Genomic DNA, 22,020 nt, shown 5'->3' on the forward strand with positions numbered 1-22,020 from the left:
ACCGTGATTATAATTTTTGCCATGAATATTAATTTATATTTAGTCATGGAGGTATTACTCATAATCAAGTCATTACTTATAATCAAAATTGGAGTAATTATAATGGCGTCATTACTTATAATCAAAATTGTGCCGCCTACATAAGTCAGATCTGTAATTTATTATGCTTTAAAGACTAAAAGTACGGGCAGGCAAAGCGGACTGGGCCATAGGGCCCATCTTGGTTTTGACCACAATCATCAATTGGTTTGGATAAAAAATTGTATTTAGGCTACTTTGGGGTAGAGAACAATATTTCAGATAATTATCCACGTAGGCATTTATTTAAGTATAGTCCCCACATTATGTGTACATCCAATTCCAACTTCCTAACCAATGATCTGCAAAGAACATTTTGTATCCTATTAAATTTGCAATCCTCAAGAGAAATTTGGTTGGGAACTCAGGAACATGACAAAATTTACAAATATTAGAAAGAAACAGGGGCCGAACATTTGTTTAATCGTCATTGAATTATACTAAGATGAAAAAAATGGACATTATTTGGTCTCCGACGCACAATTTTAATAACAAAAAAATTAATTCCATCTAACGGTAATGGGTGTAAAATTGTAATTATCTTTGACTATTCTTAATATGAAAATTTATTTCTATTTAAAAATTATTTAGAGTCATTAAGTATAATAAAAATTATGTCGCTTACAGATCTGTGATTTATTATGTTTTAAAATAAGTATTAAAGACTAAAATTACGGGCCGGCAACGCGGACCGGGCCAGCTAGTTCAATATAAAATTAAATTAATGTATATATATATAAATTTCAGTGTTATTCAAGTAAATCAAATATAGGTTTTAATAATATAAATTTATTGTTTGGTAACGTTCGCTGCCCCGTTATAATAGGGTCAGAGCTCAGAAAAAGACGGTTAGTAAGATTTGTATTTATTGAAACACGAGAATTTGGGTATGATTTAGTCTAAAAAGTTTTGGTATCATTGTTTCTAGACTTCACGGTCTCTTCCGATAATTCTCCAATCTATACCATGGCATATTTTATAATGTCGGATGCATGTATTGAAATTTTTTGTACTGTGGGTGAAAGATATTACCATGGATATCTAATTGTTAACTTTTTAGCAGTTTCCAGTGCAAAGGCCTTAAATTTTTCGACATTAATATTGCATCCAGAAGACAATGCTTGTTACAATATTGAACACCTCTCAATTATATCTTTATCAATCCCTGTTATTTCCGCAAATAAGCTCACCATTAAACTGACAAAATTGCTGCGAAGTCACTTTAGTGTTTTGGGCATAACATACACATCTGACAAAATCTGAGAGTTAAATTAGCACTTTTAGAATCTTAGGACCATTACTAATAGCGTGAATGAAAAATTACATTGGAGGATTCAGGGGGAAGACAATTAAAGTTTTAACTGAAATCTAATTTTATTGTCCAAATTAATCTTAAAGCAACTCAGTAAACACACAAATAACTGCACTAAAAATAAATCAATATCTTGCTTTTCAATAATTATGCCAAGATTAGTCATTTTGAAATGTATTTAATTTTGTATTACAGTTCTATTTTTCTACACTTTTGCACTGATCCCACTTTTTCATCCTATTCTCGAAGTGAACCGTTAGAATGAAGCCATCATTATAATGTTTTCTAAACAGCTTAACTCCTTTAGAGTTCATGTATACACATTTGACAATAAATATCTTATTTTCATTTTTTGAATTTTGGCCAATTGCATCGACCACTGTGCGCTGGTCTGATTCTGATGATTCAGACAAATTCGGAATTGTCTCTTGGCAGAAAAGGATAAAATCCAGCAAAATCGCATAAAATGTAAAATTTGAATATTGTCATTTTGACTTTTGCAATCTACAAGAGTAATGTTTTATTTTGCAGGTTTGTTTCATTTTGACTTACTATTTTTGAATGTACATTTGTAGTATTTTTTTTTTTTTTTGAAACAGTGTGGCTTGTTTGTTCGGGATACCGTAGTATTTTGTTGTTGCAAAATGGTCAGGCTTTATCCCTTTATTGTTGTTTTTATAAAAACAACGTTTGTTTATTAGTGGAGAACGATGGCAATGTTTACCAGGGGGTAAGGCAGGGAATACCTAGGTTTCAGAAAGAGCCACCAATCCTCATCAGTTCCCTTGTTTTTTGTATGGGATATTCTTCCCAGAAGTTATTTTAAAAATAACTTCTGTGACAAAAAAACATTTTTTACCCAAGTGACGAGATCGTAAAAAAAACAATAAAGGGATAAAGCCTGACCATTTTGCAACAACAAAATACTACGGTATTCCGAACAAACAAGCCACACTGTTCTATTAATAGACAAGGCACGGTCGACGAAGGGGTTTTTGTTGTAACATACAAAACCAACTTACATGGTTATGCTACTTCGTTCAGGTTGAACGAAAGCATAACAAGTGGAGAAAGATGTAAATGTTTATAAGTGCGGTTGTAAGATTTAGAAGATTTTCCAAAAGAATTTTAGTTTTATTTAATTCTTTGGTTCCTCTTCTATTGAGCTTACGATCTCGTCACTTGGGTAAAAAATGTTTTTTGTCATAGAAGTTATTTTTAAAATAACTTCTGGGGAGAATATCCCATACAAAAAACAAGGGAACTGGTGAGGATTGGTGGCTCTTTCCGAAACCTAGGTATTCCCTGCCTTACCCCCTGGTAAACATTACCATCGTTCTCCACTAATAAACAAACGTTGTTTTTATAAAAACAACAATAAAGGGATAAAGCCTGACCATTTTGCAACAACAATTTTTTTTTGAATTCTAATATGATGTATAGTCTTTTTGGGGAATTAAAAGCGGCGACGGACAAAACTGGTTGCTATAGTTTTTACGTGTTTATTGGGTAAGTGAAACTATACGAATAAAATCAATTCAGAAGAGGATAATCTATAACAAAACAATTGCAGGCGGGCTACACAGAAGTGTAGTACCAAATCACGTGGTGGCGAAACTGAATATATGGTGCCGAAATAATTTAATGCGATCATACCATAATTAAAGGAAAATCGTTAAAAAATAAAAAAAGACACTACCAATGGGATAGAACTTCAAAACCCGCAGAATTAACCCCCGCATATGGGTACAACCCGATTTCAAGCATAATTTACATTTAACCATATTTTTATACCCTCCACCTTGGAAAGGAGGGTATATTAACTTTGTCATTCCGTTTATAACATCAATAAATATTCGTCGTAGACCCCATAATGTGTATATATTCATAATCAGCATAAAATTCTAAGACGAATTCTGTCTGTTGAAATCTCGATACAGTCCACATTATTTGCCTAGAGCGTCAAAATTTAGCAGAATAATTTGTATTATGTCTAGGATGGTTGGTATTGAAAATGAGATATGTCGGTCCACGTTTTGGTATAGTCCCCATATAACGGTTCCTCCCGATATTCGGTATTTTGATGATTTCTACCACATTTTTGGTATTTGTAGGTCATAATGGGTCCTAGTTCGTGCGCCGAAACATTGTATGCATAGGTCAACGCTTTGGTATATCCTCCATATAACGGTATCTTCCGATATTCGGTATTTTGATGGTTTTTGTCACATTTTATCACGGATTTGGATTTGATTTTTTTTGGAATGGAATTTATTGGTCCTGAGTTGAGTTCTAGCTCCGTTGGCGAAATATTGTATGTATAGGTCCACGTTTTTGTATAGCCCGATATAGCGGTACCTCCCGATATTCGGTATTTTGATGTTTTTTTTTTTTGTGGGTCATAATTGGTTCTAGTGTCCATTACCCTAAGGTGGAGCGTATTAAAAGTTCGCCCGGCCGAACTTAATGTTATTTTACTTGTTCATACTAATTTCGGCCAATTTTGGTAATTTGAGAAGAAACCATCCTTGCAATAACTGGTCACGTTTTGGTATAACCACCATTTAAGCTATTTTCGGGGTGTTGGCCACTTTTTTGATTTTTTTGCCCTTATTTGGTATTTTTGTTTCTAAGGGGTAGAAAACCTCTTCTCATGAATTTTTAAATTTTCGAAGTAGGGTTCATCTAAATCTTGATCACATTTAACACTTGATTTGGCTAAAAAATTGTATTTAGGCTACTCTGGGATAGAGAACCATCTTAGAGATAATTGTCAACATAGGCATTTATTTAAGTATAGTCCCACATTAGTGTACCCCAAAGTCTACTTTCCCACCCAATGTGAGGTCAGAAAAGAAAATTTTGTATTCTATTGAATTTATAACCCCCAAGAGAATATTGGTTGGGAACGTAGATTTGGGATGTACGTTATGAAAAAATACGAATATTGGAAAGTAGCACGGTACCGAACATTGTTTAATCATCATTGAATTATGATGAAAAATATGGACAACTTAAATGACAACAAAATTAATTAATGGGTGTAAAAGGGTAATTATCTTTCATCACTCTGAAATCATTCTGACCTCAATTATGACGTGGACAAAACAAAATACCACACAGCACGATATTCTAAACGTTGCGAATACAAATTCCAAATTATAGCTCATTTTTGTGGGAAATTGTGCTAAGCTCTTTACTATAGAAAACAAGTAAAATAGCAGTAAGTTCGGCCAGGCCAAACTTTGAATAGCATCCACCATTTGGAACGAATTAGAAAATTTTCAAAAAAATAAAATCCATTAAAAATTCTTTTAAAATCTTTAAAATATCTAATATAGGAAGGTGCCGATATATGTGTGGTGGACACTTACACATAAATCACTCTTTATTGATTTAGAATTGTGCTACAGATGTCATAAAACTTAACATTAACTGTAATCTGTCTACAAATAAAAATAATTTTGTCTTTCAAACTTATGATTTAGTTCCTTTTGGTTTCACACCGGCTCATTTTATTTCTTTCTTTTGATATTTTTTCAGCTTCTTTGCAAAATTCCACCGATGTTTAGAACACTTTATCAATTAATGCCACTGACCTTCTTCAGAAAAATATTTAATTCCTTGACCTAATATTCTACAAATATCCGACTATTTCGTTTCTTATATTATGTATATTTTATACTTTTTCTCTTTATGCTGTATATCATTACTTCTGTAAAAAAAAAACTGTGAATTGTGGAACTTTTTTATTTTGTTTTGATTCCGAATCAAATAGGCCAAATCACATACTGCTCTCTTTAAATTCCAACAGAATTGTTTTATAAATATCGTGTGGGACAGAGCTTGTACTGTACAAACATAACCATATTATCAGCATATAACAAGTACGCCTTGATCAAAAGAAAACTATATATTTTATGCAAAATAGTCCTCTTTTTAAGCAATTTTTTAAAAATACAATGGTTTTTTAATGTTTTTCGTGAAACCCCAAAAACACATCCGGAAGTTTTTTTCGATAATGTTTCTTGTGGCACCTATATGTTGGCAACTCGCTTAATTTTTACATTCCTTTTTTTCGTACTTCACATTGGCAAACAGAGGTCTAATCATCCGCAGCCAAATTAATAAGATTTCTTTTTTACTAAAACTTAAAGAAGTAAAGATCTGAAAACAGTTCCCGATATTCAAAAAAAAATTAAGTCATCCGAGTGATTAAAATTAAATTTTACATCCAATCGAATTTCTACCATCTTGCACCACATAAAAGTTATCATATTTAATAAGGGTAAGTTTAATCAAATAAGAAAAGTGCAAATTTTGATAGACATTTTTGTAGGGAGTCTCGGTACACCCAGTTCTTCGTCCATAAATCCGGAAAAGTGATACCGAACCCTTAAAAATCAAAAGGCAATTCTCAAAGGGTTGCAAATACAGGCATTTGTTATATGCCCAAAGGAAGCAATAATATACCATATACCGGAGGAATCAGAAATTCCCCCTACATAAAATCTGCATATGTGCTCAACACTCTAAATACGTAGTCTACCCACCGGGTAGACAAGGAACTCCAGATATTCTTTTTACATGTGTCCACCGGTTTGATCAGCAACTTCAAAACATAACCTACAACATTAAACCATCAACCGGAGAATCGAAGCCACGTGAAATCTTCGGATCCTTGTTTTGCCACACCTCAAAAATTCACAATTTCAAGTACAAATTTCGCATATTGGTTATGGTGCTATTTGGAAATGCTGGCTTAAATATCACCCAAAATCAGTACATATCGATTGCAATGTTCCATAATTACCTGGAGATAACTTTTTTCACTATTTCATCATAAACCCAATATAGCATCGATAGCATCTCAATATGCAAAAATAGTATCCCAGCATGGAAAATATGATACCAACATGGGATCTAGCAACTCATTCTTAATATACATCAGGATCCCAAAACGAGTCCATTTCAAACAAACCCCGATCTATAATCCAACCGTGACATCAAGAATCCATCACCCAGGATACTAAAATTACGTTTAAGTACACAACTTTATATAACAAATTATTTTGCTATATTATCTAAACATATTCAATGACTTATACAATCATTGAATAAATATTTTCTTTTAAATGGCTGTTAATATTGATGTCTATACGATCTAATGTAAAAAATGTATAGATAATATTGCAAAATAGTTCCTTAAATAATTCATACCCATTTTTGCATCCTACTGTATGGTCGATATTAGAAATAGTTCATATTGAATGCAACAACAACATACACATGGATTGAAGGCCTTCATGACAAGCAGAGTATGTTGGTAAGTTTTTAATCATTTCTTATGTCCCATCATTGACCTATTACCCCTCTATTGTGTATTACCCCTCTTTTCCATAAGCATATAATCTCTCTATGAATGCGATAGTAAGATATTAACCCTTTGAAGGTTTAACAAATAATTTTGTACCTTAATTACTTTGTATTTGAAAATGGATTGAACTCTACATATTTTGAACATAGAAATTGAATTCTATATGTATTTTAATATATTATCATGAATAATCCAGATAAATTTTGAAATGAATCCTTAAATATAATCAACAGACGTTTCTTACAAAATGGTATAGGGTCTTAATTTCGGATTGATTAATTTTTTAGGGATCCTAAAAATATATGCCGTTAGGACATAGGATGGTGTGGGTTTAGAGGCACGACTCTGCTAACATCAAAGAGTCCTAATTTTTTTTTTTACCAGATTATAGGCATTATCCTATATGTCCGATGATTTGTTTGTATTATATTTTTTCAAATAACAACCATAAATTTCACACCTAATTTTTAAGGGGTAAATTGTTATTTTTTTTTTGGTCCATTGTTTTGTAAAGTAAATAAAAAGGGAGTCTACAATATTTTTGTAATGATAAATAGAGCAGGACACGAACCCCGCAAACGCCTGAAGCTAGGCTTTAATGGCTCTCGAAGTCCTAACTCTACAACAGTTCAACGATGCCAAAGTATCATATTTCGAAATAGAATCTACCACAATAATTATGGTGGTGTACATTACATATGGGGGGATATACGATATGTGAACCTATAAAGACAAATCAATGTCTGCGTGTAAAGTACTCACAAGGAACTCCTTTTGTGGATTTTCAGATAATTCCATTGGAAAAAGTAGCTAAAATCATCAAAATAGCGAATATAGGAGAGTGCCGTTATATGGGGGATATACGATATTGTGGACCTATATAGACAATTCTGTTTCGGGGTAAAGTGCTCACAAAGAACTCCGTGTGTGGACAATACGATTGGAAAATGTGGTTAAAATCATTAAATTACCGAATATCGCGGGGTACCGTTATATGGGAGCTATACGTTATCGTTAACCTATATAGAGAATTCTCTGTCGGGGGGTAAAGTGCTCACAAAGAACCCCTTGTGACCATTCCGTTGAAAAATGTGGCTAAAAACATCAAAATACCTAATATCAGGGGTATCGTTATATGAGGGCTATACGATATCGTGGACCTATATAGATAATTCTCTGCCGAGGCATAAAGTACCCACAAGGATTTTCAGACAATTCCGTTGAAAAATGTGGGAAAAATTATCAAAATACCGAATGTCGGGAGGTGCCGTTATATGGGGGATATACGATATCGTGGTCCTGTATAGACAATTCTCTCTCAGGGGGTAAAGTACTCACAAGGAACTACTTGTGTGGATTTTAAGACAATTCCATTGAAAAATGTGGCTAACATCATTATAATTCCGAATATCGGGGGTACAGTTATATGGGGGATATACGATATCGTGGACCCTTATAAACAATTCTTTTTGAGGGGGTAAAATGCTTACAAGGAACTCCTTTTGTGGAATTTCAGACAATTCCATTGAAAAATGTGGCTAAAATCATCAAAATACCGAATATCGGGGGTACCGTTATATGGACGCTATACGATATTGTGGACCTATATAGATAATTCTCTGCCGAGGTATAAAGTACCCACAAGGAACTACTTGTGTGGATTTTCAGACAATCCCATTGAAAAATGTGGCTAACATCAACAAAATACCATTATATGGGGGCTATACGATATCGTGGACCAATATAGCCCATCTTCGAACTTGACCTGCCTGCAGACAAAAGCAAGATCTGTCTTAGCTTCCTATCTTAATTCGTTTAGACTGTAGCGAGATTACAACAGGCGGATAGACGGACGGACAGGTCTAAATCGTCTTAGAATTTTACGCTGATCAAGAATATATATACTTTGTTGGGTCTAAAATGATTATTTCTATGAGTTACAAACGGAATGACGAACTTAATATACCCTCCATACTATTTTTGGTGGAGGTATAAAAATTGAGCTGAGTTTTCACATGGGGCTATAATATATGTTCTATATCTTATAGGTTTTTAACAATCCTATGGTTGAAAAATAAGATCAGTCTATTCAAAATACCGAAAACCGAAGTGGTTGAATATCTATTATAATTGTTGCCATGAATATTTATTTCTATTTAGAAATTACTATGGAGTCATTACTTATAATTTATTATGCTTTAAAAAATATGCATTAAAGACTAAAAGTATGGGCCGGAAACCCGGACCGGGCCAGCTAGTATATATATATATGCATATTTAAAATAATATTGTTTTATAAAAATTCAAAGTTTTTGGAATATTAATGAATGGAATAAGATATTAATTGGAATTTTACTTCCCAAATTTTAGCAATTGCTGCACAAGCATGGTTCGAAGTATTAAGTGCTTCATAAACTCAATGTTTTATTGATTTATGTAAAACTCCAAATAAAAAAACTGTAGCTGCTACCATTCTGCTGATATGGACTTCGATAGAAAGATAAGTAATATTCGTAGAAAAAGCAGACATTTCTAGCACATTTAAATAAATCAGCAATATTATATTATTATTATTTTTCATAAAATATATACAAATTCTTCATAAATATTCATTGCTAATATTCGATTTTCAAAATGAAGGTTTCCTTTACGAAATATTGTGTTCTTTCGCAAAAATACAGCATTTTTAAAAAAATGTATATATACTAGCTGGCCCAGTCCGCGTTGCCGGCCCGTAGTTTTAGTCTTTAATGCATAGTTTTTAAAGCATAATAATTCACAGATCTGGCTCACATAAGTAGCACAATTTTTAGTATAAAGGATGACTCGACTTAATAGAAATAAATACACATCGCAAAACTGTCAATACAGATTCACGTACAGGGTGATTTGTAGTGTTTAAAAAAACCTGATCCTATTTTTTAATCTGTGAGTCAAAAACCTAAATAATATAGCACATATATTAAAAAGTATACATCTACTGTTTAATCAAAATAAAAACCCTTGAAATAGGTAAAATCATGAGGTACTTTTATATGGACACTACTCTAAAACATTGACATTGAAAAATTTCCCCGAAGAGGTCTTCTACCCCTTAGAAGCTAAGATGCCAAATAAGGACAAAATCAATTGAAAGGTTTATAACAAAGCATGGTCCTATACTTATAATTATTTGAAAGAATGTGTTGTTCTTTCTAAATCTCAAGTTAACAACATTTGAGGAAGTTGAAAAGGGGCTTTTTCATTTGAGGGGGGCTATATCACAATATAGATCGACCTGATACATATTTTGTGCAAATGATTCTTCATGTAACCCCTGTATCAAATTAAAAGTCTATCGTAACTTTTGCGGAGTATAGAGAAAAGTATTTTAAGGCCTTTGCGTATGGTTGGATGGATTATTTCCATATCTAGTAAATTTTTTGTAGTTTTTGGACCTCAGAATTGATAGTAATGTCAAAATTGTGACTTTAATTAACTATCATAAATAAACTTTAATCTATATATATAAAAATCAATTGTTGTTCGTTGGTAATGGAATCAGTTGAGAACGGCTGGACCGATTTGCACAATTTTTTGTACAAACGTTCGTCATACCCGAGTTGGGTTTTTAAGGAAAAAATATAGACCATGCCTACTTTTACGCCCCCTATCTTCATTTATCTAAAATCTTTATATTTGCCAGATAATTAAGATTTTTGCACGAGATACTGTTGACTTTCCCTCCAACCCTATGGATTTATTTGGTGGCTGAGGAACTGACCACGCATACTTCTAATCTATATCTATATATATAAAGAAGTTGTGTTAGTTACTACGCTTATAACTCAAGAACCGCTAATCTGATTTTAACGATTCAGACAAATTCGAAATTGTCTCTTGGGCGAAAAGATCCAATCCAAAAAAAAATCTACAATCCAAAAAAAAATCTCGTAAAAATGAAAGATTTCAAAATTTTCATTTTGACTTTTGAAATGTACAATAGTAATGTTTTATTTTGCATGATTTTTTTTTTTCCATTTCGACTTAAGATTTTCGAATGTACATTTGTAGTGTTTTTTTCTGTATGAATTCTAATATGATATGTAGTTTTTTGGGGAGTATAAAGCGACACCAATTATGGGGTGGAGAACCAGAATAGATGATATCAAAATAATTTAACGCGGTCAAACCAAAGTTAAAGAATAACTACTTTTTCAACATCGCTAAAAATCAAAAAAAAAAAAAAACGCCTATCTTAATGCAAAAATTCTAAAATTGGAAAAAAAAGAAACTTGTTTCAATGGAATCGAATTTAAAAATAATAGTAAGGCCTAACATCGCAAAGTCCTTTAAACATTTTACCATCGAACAAGTTTTTTTTTTCCTTTTTTCAATTACTAATTCTTTTCTGGCAATTTTATATAATGTACGATTTTTTCTTTTTAGCTTATCATATTAAATTCAATCCTTCTTTTTGTGAACAAAATAAAGAATTATTTTCACCATATAAAAGAATATTAGTTAATATGCTTATAACTCAAGAACGTTTTGACAATTTCGAAATGATATCTTGGGAAAAATGTAAATTCGACCGGGCCGATTTTTGAATACAATCCACCATTTGTTACAAATGGGGCGATTTTCAAAAAAATAAAATCCGTATATTAGGGTCTATACGACGATGTGAACCTGCATAGACAACTTTTGTCATAAGCTATTAAAATATTCATAGCGAAACTTGAAAAAAAATCTGTTTGTAATGTAGCTAAAATCATCAAAATATGAATACAATGAGGTATCATGGGGGTTATAAAACGTGTATCTGCCCAGACAATTTTCTGTCATAGACTGTCCCGAAAATCATCAAAATACCGCATATCGGGAAGTACCGTTATATGGGGGCTATTCGAAGACGTGGACCTACATGCAGACTTAATACACATTTGAGTAAATTTTCGTTCGGAAGCTAGAGTGATTCCTACAGACCGACGGACATTGCGACATTGCATCGACATAGAATTTTAGGCTGATCAGGAATTTATATACTTTGTGGGGTTTAAAATGTATAATTCGATGTGTTACAAACGGAATGACAAACTTAATATACCCTCCTTACTATGGTGGAGGGTATAAAAATGCGTCAAAAAATACCAATAAAAATATGAACGAACAAAATCTTTTTGGCGTGACATTTTTTCAATTTAACAACCTATGTATATAGAAGTGTAAATTTGTTATTGTTTTGAATTCTGAATTACTAATATCAAAAATGAAATAGTGTGCAATACCATGTTAAATGGCGATCTTTCATGTCTAAAATTGCCATTTAGCTTTTGACCGGAAGATGTGAGTACATTTAAACAAACAAAAATGACCAAGCGTTATGGGGCTCATTTCAAAACGTGGACCTGAAAAAATTGTATTTAGGCTATTTTGAGGTAGAGAACCATCTTACAGATAATTATCCACGTAGGCATTTATTTAAGTATAGTCCCCACATTATGTGTACATCCAATTCCACCTTCCTAACCAATGGTCTGCAAAGAACATTTTGTATCCTATTGAATTTGTAATCCTCAAGAGAAATTTGGTTGAGAACTCAGATTTGGGATGTACGTCTATATGAAATAAACTCCGAAATTGGAACTCATTCAGTCAGAAATTGTGGCAGGAACATGACAAAATTTACAAATATTAGAAAGAAACAGGGGCCGAACATTTGTTTAATCGTCATTGAATAATACTAAGATGAAAAAATTGACATTATTTGGTCTCCGACGCACAATTTCAATAACAAAAAAATTAATTCCCATCTAACGGTAATGGGTGTAAAATTGTAATTATCTTTGACTATTCTTAATATGAAAATTTATTTCTATTTAAAAATTATTTAGAGTCAATAAGTATAATAAACATTATGTCGCGTACATAAGTCAGATCTGTGATTTATTATGTTTTAAAATAAGCATTAAGGACAAAAATTAAGAGCCGGCAACGCGGACCGGGCCAGCTAGTCTATATATATAAAAATCAATTGTTTTTCGTTGGTAATGGAATCAGTTGAGAACGGCTGGACCGATTTGCACAATTTTTTGTACAAACGTTCGTCATACCCCGAGTTGGGGTTTTAAGCAAAAAAATATAGACCATGCCTACTTTTACGCCCACTATCTTCATTTATCTAAAATCTTTATGTTTGCCAGATAATGAAGATATCGGTTTGAAAATTTTTGCACGAGATACTGTTGACTTTCCTTCCAACCCTATGGATTTATTTGGTGGCTGAGGAACTGACCACGCATACTTCTAATCTATATCTATATATATATAAAGAAGTTGTGTTAGTTACTACGCTTATAACTCAAGAACCGCTGATCTGATTTTAACGATTCAGACAAATTCTAAATTGTCTCTTGGGCGAAAAGGATAGAATCCAAAACAAGGAAAAAAACATAAAGTTCGGCCGGGCCAAACTTTTAATACCCTCCACCTTAGGGTAAACGAAACATTAGAAGAAATGTGGCAAAAACCATTAAAATGCCGAATATCGGGAGGTACCGTTATATGGGGGCTATATCAAATCGTGGACATACACATGCAATGTTTCGCCAAAGGAGCTAGAACCCATTATGACCTACAAATACCAATTTTCCGACAAATCCGTTAAAAAATGTGAAAAAAATCATCAAATTACCGAATATCGGGAGGTACTGTTATATGGGGGCTATACCAAAACGTGGAAATATAATTACAATGACTCGCCACATGAACTAGGACCCATGGTTCGCCACATGAACTGGCCCACAAATACCATTTTTAAGAGAAATCAGTGAAAAAATGTGGTAAAAACCATCAAAATACCGAATATCGGGAGGTACCGTTGTATGGGGGCTATACCTAATCGTGGACCCATACATGCAATGTTTCGCCAATGGAGCTAGAACCCATCATGACAAACATATACCAATTTTTAGACAAATCCGTGAAAAAGTGTGGGAAAAATAATCAAAATACCGAATATCGGGAGGTACCTTTGTATGGGGCTATACCAAAACGTGGACCCATACATGCAATGTTTTGCCACAAGCACAGGGACTCGCTATGACCTACAAATACCAATTTTCAGACAAATCCGTGAAAAAATGTGGCATAAATCATCAATATACCCAATATCGGGAGGTACCGTTATATGGGGACTATACCAGAACGTGGAACGATATATATCATTTTCAATACCAACCATCCTAGACACAATAAAAATTGTTCTTCTAAATTTTGGCGCGCTACGTCAAATAATGTGGGCTGTATTGTGATTTCAACAGACAGACAGACGTACAGACAGACGGACATCGTTGAATCGACTTAGAAATGCGTCAAAAAATACCAATAAAAATATGAATGAACAAAATCTTTTTGGCGTGACATTTTTAACAACCTATATAGAAGTGTAAATTTTTTATTGTTTTAAATTCTGGATTACTAATATCGAAAATGAAATAGTGTGCAATACCATGATAAATGGCGATCTTTCATGTCTAAAATTGCCATTTAGCTTTTGACCGGAAGATGTGAGTACATTTAAACAAACAAAAATGACCAAGCGTTATGGGGCTCATTTCAAAACGTGGACCTGATCAAAATGCAAAATTCATTGGGACTCAATCGCTTTTGTAGGTCATGATATGGGTCATAACCCCGGATAAGGGTACAACCCGTATTTCATGTATATTTTACCTTTTTACCATATTTCATACTAATTTCGGCAAATGTTGGTAATTTGGGAAGAAACCAACCTTGCAGTCAGTAATTGTGGCAGGAATGACAAAAATTACAAATATTAGAAAGAAACAGGTGCCGAACGTTTGTTTAATCGTCATTGAATTAAACTAAGATGAAAAAAATTGACATTATTTGGTCTCCGACGCACAATTTCAATAACAAAAAAATTAATTCCCATCTAACGGTAATGGGTGGCTGAGGAACTGACAACGCCTACTTTTTAACCTATATCTATAAAGGAGGAAAATGTTTGTATGTTTGTTTGTAATTTATGGACTCGAAAACCGCTGAAAATTTCCAAGTATATTAGAACATCGCCTGAAAGTTACATAGGCTATAAACATTTTTGAAATTCAACTTGGAACTGGAGCTATGGCATCAGAATCAGAGGTACCTCCCAAAAATTTAGATTTTGTATGCACATATCTATTGGAATTTGGTTACAATAATAAATTTGACATATTAATTAGAAATATATATCTCGGCCGATTTCACATATTTGATGCACCAAATACGGTATGTACCCCCGATTTCAATGAAATATGCAAGGTGTGACGGAATTTAGGGTTAAAGTAAATTTTGTCAAATTATATTAAAATCAGTTCAGATTGGTATATTTATACCCTACAACACTATGTGTTGAGGGTATTATAAGTTTGATTGGGCCAAAAATTATGTAACACCACGAAATATTGATTTCCCACATAGGAAAGTATATATGGATCTTCCTATCTCGCCGAGCTGAGTCGATCTAGCTATGTATGTCCGTCCGTCCGTCTGTCCGTCTGTCCGTCTGTCCATGTTAATTTGTAATCACTCTACAGGTCGCAATTATGGCCCGATCTTCACGAAATTTAAAATGTAGGTGGGGTTAAGGTCAGAATAGAACCCTATTTCTTTTGGAGAGGATTGCATAATATTTAGGGGTTGAAATGGACCAAAAACTGAAAAATTTGCTGATTTTGCAGTTGCTCTACAGGTCACAATTATAGACCAATCGACGCGGAATTTCGCATGTAGCTAGAGTTTAGGGCGGGGAAGAAGCCTACCAATTTGGGTGGTCATCGGATAATATTTAGCGGGTAAAATAGACCATATCTTTTGTGTTGAAAAAAATTCAACATATTTCATTAAACCGCGAATATTTTAAATCCCGGCGAAATCACAAAGCCATGACAAGGATATATAGCAAAATATGTGCGATATATATGTCTATCAAAGAAGATATGCTTGAAAGATGTCTTATATGTCGAGAACGGCTGAACTGATTTCGACAGTTCTCATTAATTCAGAATGGCCTCTTGGCAGGAAAGAAAAAACGTCTAAAAAATCGCATAAAAACATCTCTCTAAAGATGAAAATATTGATTTTTTAAAATTTTCTCATAATTTTTCAATTTTGTCATATTTTTGGCATATTTTCATTTTGAATTAAACATTTGGTATATTTCTACAGCTAACAAAACTAAGTAGTTAGGATATCAGGATATCATATACAGATCGCATTTATGGCCCGATCCTTACGAAATTTTGCATGGGGATCAGATGAGGGTCAGTATAGAAGCCAACTCTTTTTGGAGATGATCGTCATATATTTAGGGGTTGAAATAGACCAAAAAAAAACTGCAAAATTGTTAGCAGGTCGTAATTATTGCCCGATCTTCACGCACATTTGAATGGGGGTTACGGGCATTGCAAAAGCCAAGCAGTTTTGGATGGCCATCCAAAAATATTCAATGTGTGAAATAGTTTGCCAACTTTTGTAGACAAAATACGAAAATGTCCATTCCAGTGACTTTGTGGAGAATTCACAAATACAGGAAAGACGCACTTCTGACTATTTCGTTAACGCTGATTTCGTTGAAGAATATAGTCAAATGTCTGTATCTCATATAGATGCGTTTCAGTCAAAAACCAATAATAACTGTTAATCTTTTGCCACTTCTGAGAGATTATAGGTCTTTGGGAAATATTGGTTCCAGATCTAAATTGGAAATGAGCAAATTTGTTTAAGTTGCTATTATTCGAAAATTAGAGAACGAAACCTGATGGTTTTCTTTTATTATTTGTCACAATATCTTGTGGAATTCTTTCGAGTATCTCGCCTATATAAACTGTATCGTTTATTATAGTGTTGTAGGGTATTCAACGGTCGGCCCCGCTCGACTGTAGCCTTTGCTTACTTGTTTTTTATTAAGAAGCATTGACCCACAACACCTTTACATTGATACGATTATATAGGGAAGAATGGTGCTACTTCGAATCTCTAAAAGCAAGAGAAATGCCACTCAACTTCAAAAGATTGCAGTTTCCCGCACGTTTGGCTTTTGCTATGAAATTAATAAATCCGAAGGACAAACACTTAGTGTATGCGGACTAAATTTGGCATGTTTCTGCTTTTCTCATGATCAGCTTTTCCTGTCATGTTCACGCCTTGGTAGACCGAGTTATTTATTTATTTACGGATTAAAGTATTACAATAATTACGTTTTTTTTTTTGAGTTTTCAATTTGTTTTATTTTTTTTTTTAATCCAACAAATATTTGTATATGAAATGTTGAATGCATATAAAATCAAAGGGGGTAGCGAAGCGCACCGGATTCAGCTAGTCGGTTTATAAAAGTTAGGGACCCCGTATGTCCGATAGAGGTCACTAACTATAGTAAGCGTCTTTTAAACACAGGCGTATAGGTATATTATTCGTAGAATGATTGACGTTACAAAAGGTATATATTTATTTTCATATAATATTATCTCTTAATATTGGTCGACCAAATGTGCTCTAATTTGGCCGATTTGAGGTATTTTGAAGGGCTCAAAAGCATTTTCGAGTTTTACGCCTACTATTTCCATTTATCTAAAATCCTTATATTTGCCGAAATAATGAGAATATCGGTTTGAAAATTATTGCGCGAGATACCGCTGACTTTCTCTCCAACCCTATGAATAATCTATATTTCTATATATATATTTCTATATATATATATATATATATATATATATATATATATATATATATATATATATTTATATTATAGAATGTTGTGTTAGTTACTACGCTTATAACTCAAGAACCGCTGAACTGATTATCTAATCAGACAAATTTCAAAATGACTTTTGAAATGTGTTATGCGGTACTGTGGTGGGTATCCAGCTGCTCAGGGGGCCTTTCGCTCAGGGTCGGTCCCAACCCTGACACCAACAGTCCAAGGGGCCTAACAATTAAAAAAGGGGACATATTACAAACATCAAAACAATCAAAAATACAAACACTACATACACCGGTGACAAGGGTGCTTGGTGGAAGTTGCACCCACACTTAGCCCACCCAACCTTGACCCTTTTGTCCAATAATTTTTAAATATTTAAGGGCCCCGCATTCCATTAAAACTTACCACACAATTTACATCCTATATTCCCCCAAGAGTTGACTTACACATATTGATAATCAAATATTTGCACAACGTTGACTTTTAAATTCCTAATACCTGAATCTTTTTATACCCTACACCACAAGGTGGTCAGGGTATTATGTCTTTGTGCATTTGTTTGTAACAGGCAAAAGGAAACGAGATAGACACATAGTTCCTTTTGATGATCTGCATAGAATCACATTCTGAGTCGATTTATGCATGTCCGTCCGTCCGTCTGTCCATGTATTTTTGTAAACAAAGTACAGTTCGCATTTATTGCCCTATCCAGATGAAATTTTGCACAAATCATTTGTTTGGCCCAAGGACGACCTCTATTGAAATTGGAGATACTCGGTCAAAATTTAGATATAGCTCCCATATATATTTTTGTCCGATTTGCCTTTTATTGTGCACCAAACGTGTAATATCAGCCCGAATAGTATGGAAGAGTATGCAAATGCAACCAAATTAGGCCTAAAAATAAGCATGCCAAATTTTATGGAAATCGGTTCAGATATAGCTATAGCTCCCATATATATTGTTCATCCGATTTGTTATTTTTGTCCTCCGCAGCCGTAATATGCACTCTGTAACAACAATATTTGGGGAAATATATCAAATGCAGCTCAGAAATACCTTTGCTAAATTTTATCGAAATCGGTTCCGATTCGGATATAGCTCCCATATATATTTTTATCCGATTTCAAATTAATTGTGCACCAAATGGGTAATACAAGTTCGAATTTAAAAGATACAAATGCTTCGGCATATTTAGTCTTTTGAACTTTAAATTACAATTATAATCATAGCGTGTATGATTGAATTCTCCCATAAAAACTTTTAATTGTTATGCGCAGCTCTACTAAATTAGCAAAGTGGTGTAGGGTATCATAAAGTCGGCCCCGCCCGATTGTAAGACTTTCTTTACTGTTTTTTTTTTAATATGAGCCAATTGCTCGGGCTACTACAGTATACGAAGAGAATGAAAAATGTTTGCCAATCTGGCCACTTTAAGCATCTACTCCCTCCCTAATAGAGCTCTGTTAAGGGGGACGTTATCATATGTCCAAAAATACCAATAAACAGGAATTCTCCCTTCGTACGCAAGGTTTAACCCTACGCTCAAGTATATCACCGGGCGTTAGAAACTTGCACAATTTTTAAATCTTAACCTAAATTCTATACACTACGTACAATCACACCTAAACTACAGATAACTACATCAAACTAAACTAGTCAGTGCGAAGTTTTGGAGTCATTCCTTTTATTTTTAGAACAAATTCTTCAATTATTAAATCAAATTTTCTTTTTCAGGTAGCTGGAGAAAGATATACGCCTGCCCTTGGCCACAACAACCGGTTAGGACTCGGTAGGTATAAATAATTCAAATTATTACCTGGTGATTAAATACTTATGTATTCTTTTTGCTTTGCAGATGGTGATGCTGACTCGACATCACCGACCACTCTTTGGATATCAGCACTTTGGCGTACCGGAGCTTAGCCTCAACCACGGACTTTTCTGGGCAGCTGCGCTTTTTTATATAAAATTCTGCTGACCTCCTCCACAGAAAACTTGGAGGGGTCAGATATCTAGCCGTCTTTACGTTGGGTGTTGTCTTAAAAAGAAGAAATACAATATCGAAACACCAAAAACACATACACTATTAGAACAACAGAAACTTACAAAATTTTGGTCACACATACGCATACAAAACAAACAGACAATAAAATAAAAATTTACGGAAACTTTTCTTCCAACTTTCTTTATGTTTTAATGGGTTCACTTTTTTAATTTTCACCAAAACTTCAATGGCGAATTTTCTGTCCGTTACCCCTTTTATACGGCAGCCATTGGACGCAATTTTCCCACTTTTCCATTTTTTTCTCGTTCTCCCTTGTTTATTATGTTCCTCTTTGATCGCACTTAGCGAACCCTATCATCACCCATGGTTGCATTTGATCTTAGTCCCATGTACTAAGGGGAACATCGGCAGCACTTTGACAACCAACCGTATCTGGTTCATTCATTTTTTCGAGATCGGCTGGAGCGGTAATTACAAATGTAAAAACCTCGCCCAGCCGATAATAAAAAAAATCTTTGTCAATCGCTGTACGCACGCAACAAATGTACAATCGTATGTTTTATTTTTGAATGTACATTTGTAGTGTTTTTTTATACACTCCACCATACATAGTATGGAGGGTATATTGAGTTCGTCATTCCGATTGCAACTCATCGAAATAATCATTTTAGACCCAACAAAATATATATATTCTTAATCAGCGTAAAATTCTAAGACGATTTACCAAAACGAATTAAGATAGGAAGCTAAAATTTTGAACAGAGAGATCAGGTTTGTCTGCAGGCAGATCAAATTCGAAGATGGGCTATATAGGTCTACGACATCGTATAGCCCCTATATAACGGTTTGTCTGTGCAGATCCACGTTTTCGTATAGCCGTTTATTTTTACTTTTTGCAAATTTTATAATTCATTCCAAATGGTGGAGGGTATTCAAAGTTCGCCCCGGCCGAACTTACTGCTTTTTTACTTGTTTTCAATATGATTAACTTTATTTAATTGACCCGATTTGAGAACTAAAATTGCAGGCGGGTTACATTGAAGTGTAGTACCGAATTATGTGGTGGCGAAACTGAATAGATGATGTCGAAACAATTTAAAGAATAATTACGTTTCCTAAATCGCTAAAAAATGAAAATCAAAACAAAGAAAGAATTTTTCAATGGAATCGAATTTCAAAATAATAGTACATTTTATTAATAAACTCCGTATGGACCTTTAAACATTTGTTGTAAAAACCAGCGAACAAGTTGAAGATTTTTTCCTTTTTCCATTTTTTTCTTTTCTGAAAAATTTATATAAAAAACAAATTTTTTTTTATTAAATTTGGCTAATTATATTTTTTTGTATCATATTTTTGTCTTATCATTTTATTCGTTTTTTTGTGAACAAAATAAAGAATGATTTTCATCATATAAAAGAAAGTAGGTCCATTAAGATAAATTCTGTATTTATCTAGCGGAGACATAAACCACTCTGTTAACAGAGCAATGTTAAACTTAACAGAACACATAGAAAATTTATCTATATATATAAAAATCCATTGTTGTTTGTTGGTAACGGAATCAGTCAAACGCAATCAGTCAAATACCGACTATAAAGAACGCAAAATAGAAATTCTACCTAAACATTCAAGATACCTTTAATCGCTTTGGCAAGGTCATGATATGGATCATAACCCCTGATAACGGAACAACCCGATTTCAAGTATATTCTACATTTTAACCATATTTTTCGTACTAATTTTAGCTTATGTTGATAATTTAAGAAGAAACCATCTTTGCAAAAAATTATCACGTTTTGGTATCACCATCATATGATTTAAGGTATTTTCGGGGTCTTGGTCACTTTTTTCATTTTTTGGCCCTTATTTAACATCTTTGTTTCTAAGGGGGAAGAAAACCTCTTCTTATAAATTTTTATTTTTCGGAAAAGCGCGCATCTTAGTCTTGAGGCTACCTGGGGTAAAAAACCCTGGGGTAGAAAATCATCTTACAGATAATTATCCTCATAGGGATTTATTTAAGTATAGTCCCTACATTAGTATACCCCCAAGTCCACTTTCCCAACCAATGTGTGGTCAGAAAAGAAAATTTGGTATTCTATTGAATTTGTAACCCCCAAGAGAATATTGGTTGGGAACGTAGATTTGGGATGTACGTCCATATGAAATAAACTCCGAAATGTCAATCTGGGACTCATTCAGTCGGAAATTGTGGCAGAAACATGAAAAAATACGAAATTATAAAGTAACTTTATTGGATCTCCACCGCAAAATTTAAATGACAAACAATTAATGTCCATCTTACGGTAATCGGAGCAAAAGAGTAATTTTTTGGCTATTCTGACAACATTCTGCCTTCAAGTATGAGGTGGACAAAACTGAATACCACGCAGTACGGGATTTTAAACGTTGGAAATACAAATTTCAAATTATAGCTCATTTGAATGCTTTTTACAATATCAAAAATTGAGCTGAATTTTCACATGGGGATA

General features: G+C 33.6%; 1 protein-coding gene across 4 annotated transcripts in view; it reads left to right on the top strand.

Moving 5' to 3' along the window:
• LOC101897258 (protein unc-119 homolog) overlaps nucleotides 1-19,679 on the top strand; it is a 200,389-nt gene extending 180,710 nt beyond the window's left edge. The window contains exons 3-4 of one of the 4 annotated variants that reach the window (XM_059123060.1): nucleotides 19,255-19,313; nucleotides 19,376-19,679. In XM_059123060.1, coding sequence (XP_058979043.1) covers nucleotides 19,255-19,313 — 59 coding nt within the window. In that variant the 3' untranslated portion in view covers nucleotides 19,376-19,679. The remainder of the gene's footprint in view (nucleotides 1-19,254; nucleotides 19,314-19,375) is intronic. The other 3 variants (XM_059123058.1, XM_059123059.1, XM_059123057.1) reach the window with 3 other exon arrangements.
• The last annotated feature ends 2,341 nt before the right edge of the window (nucleotides 19,680-22,020 follow it).

The sequence above is a fragment of the Musca domestica genome, unplaced genomic scaffold, assembly GCF_030504385.1.
Source record: "Musca domestica strain aabys unplaced genomic scaffold, Musca_domestica.polishedcontigs.V.1.1 22, whole genome shotgun sequence".
Classification (NCBI taxonomy): domain Eukaryota; kingdom Metazoa; phylum Arthropoda; class Insecta; order Diptera; family Muscidae; genus Musca; species Musca domestica.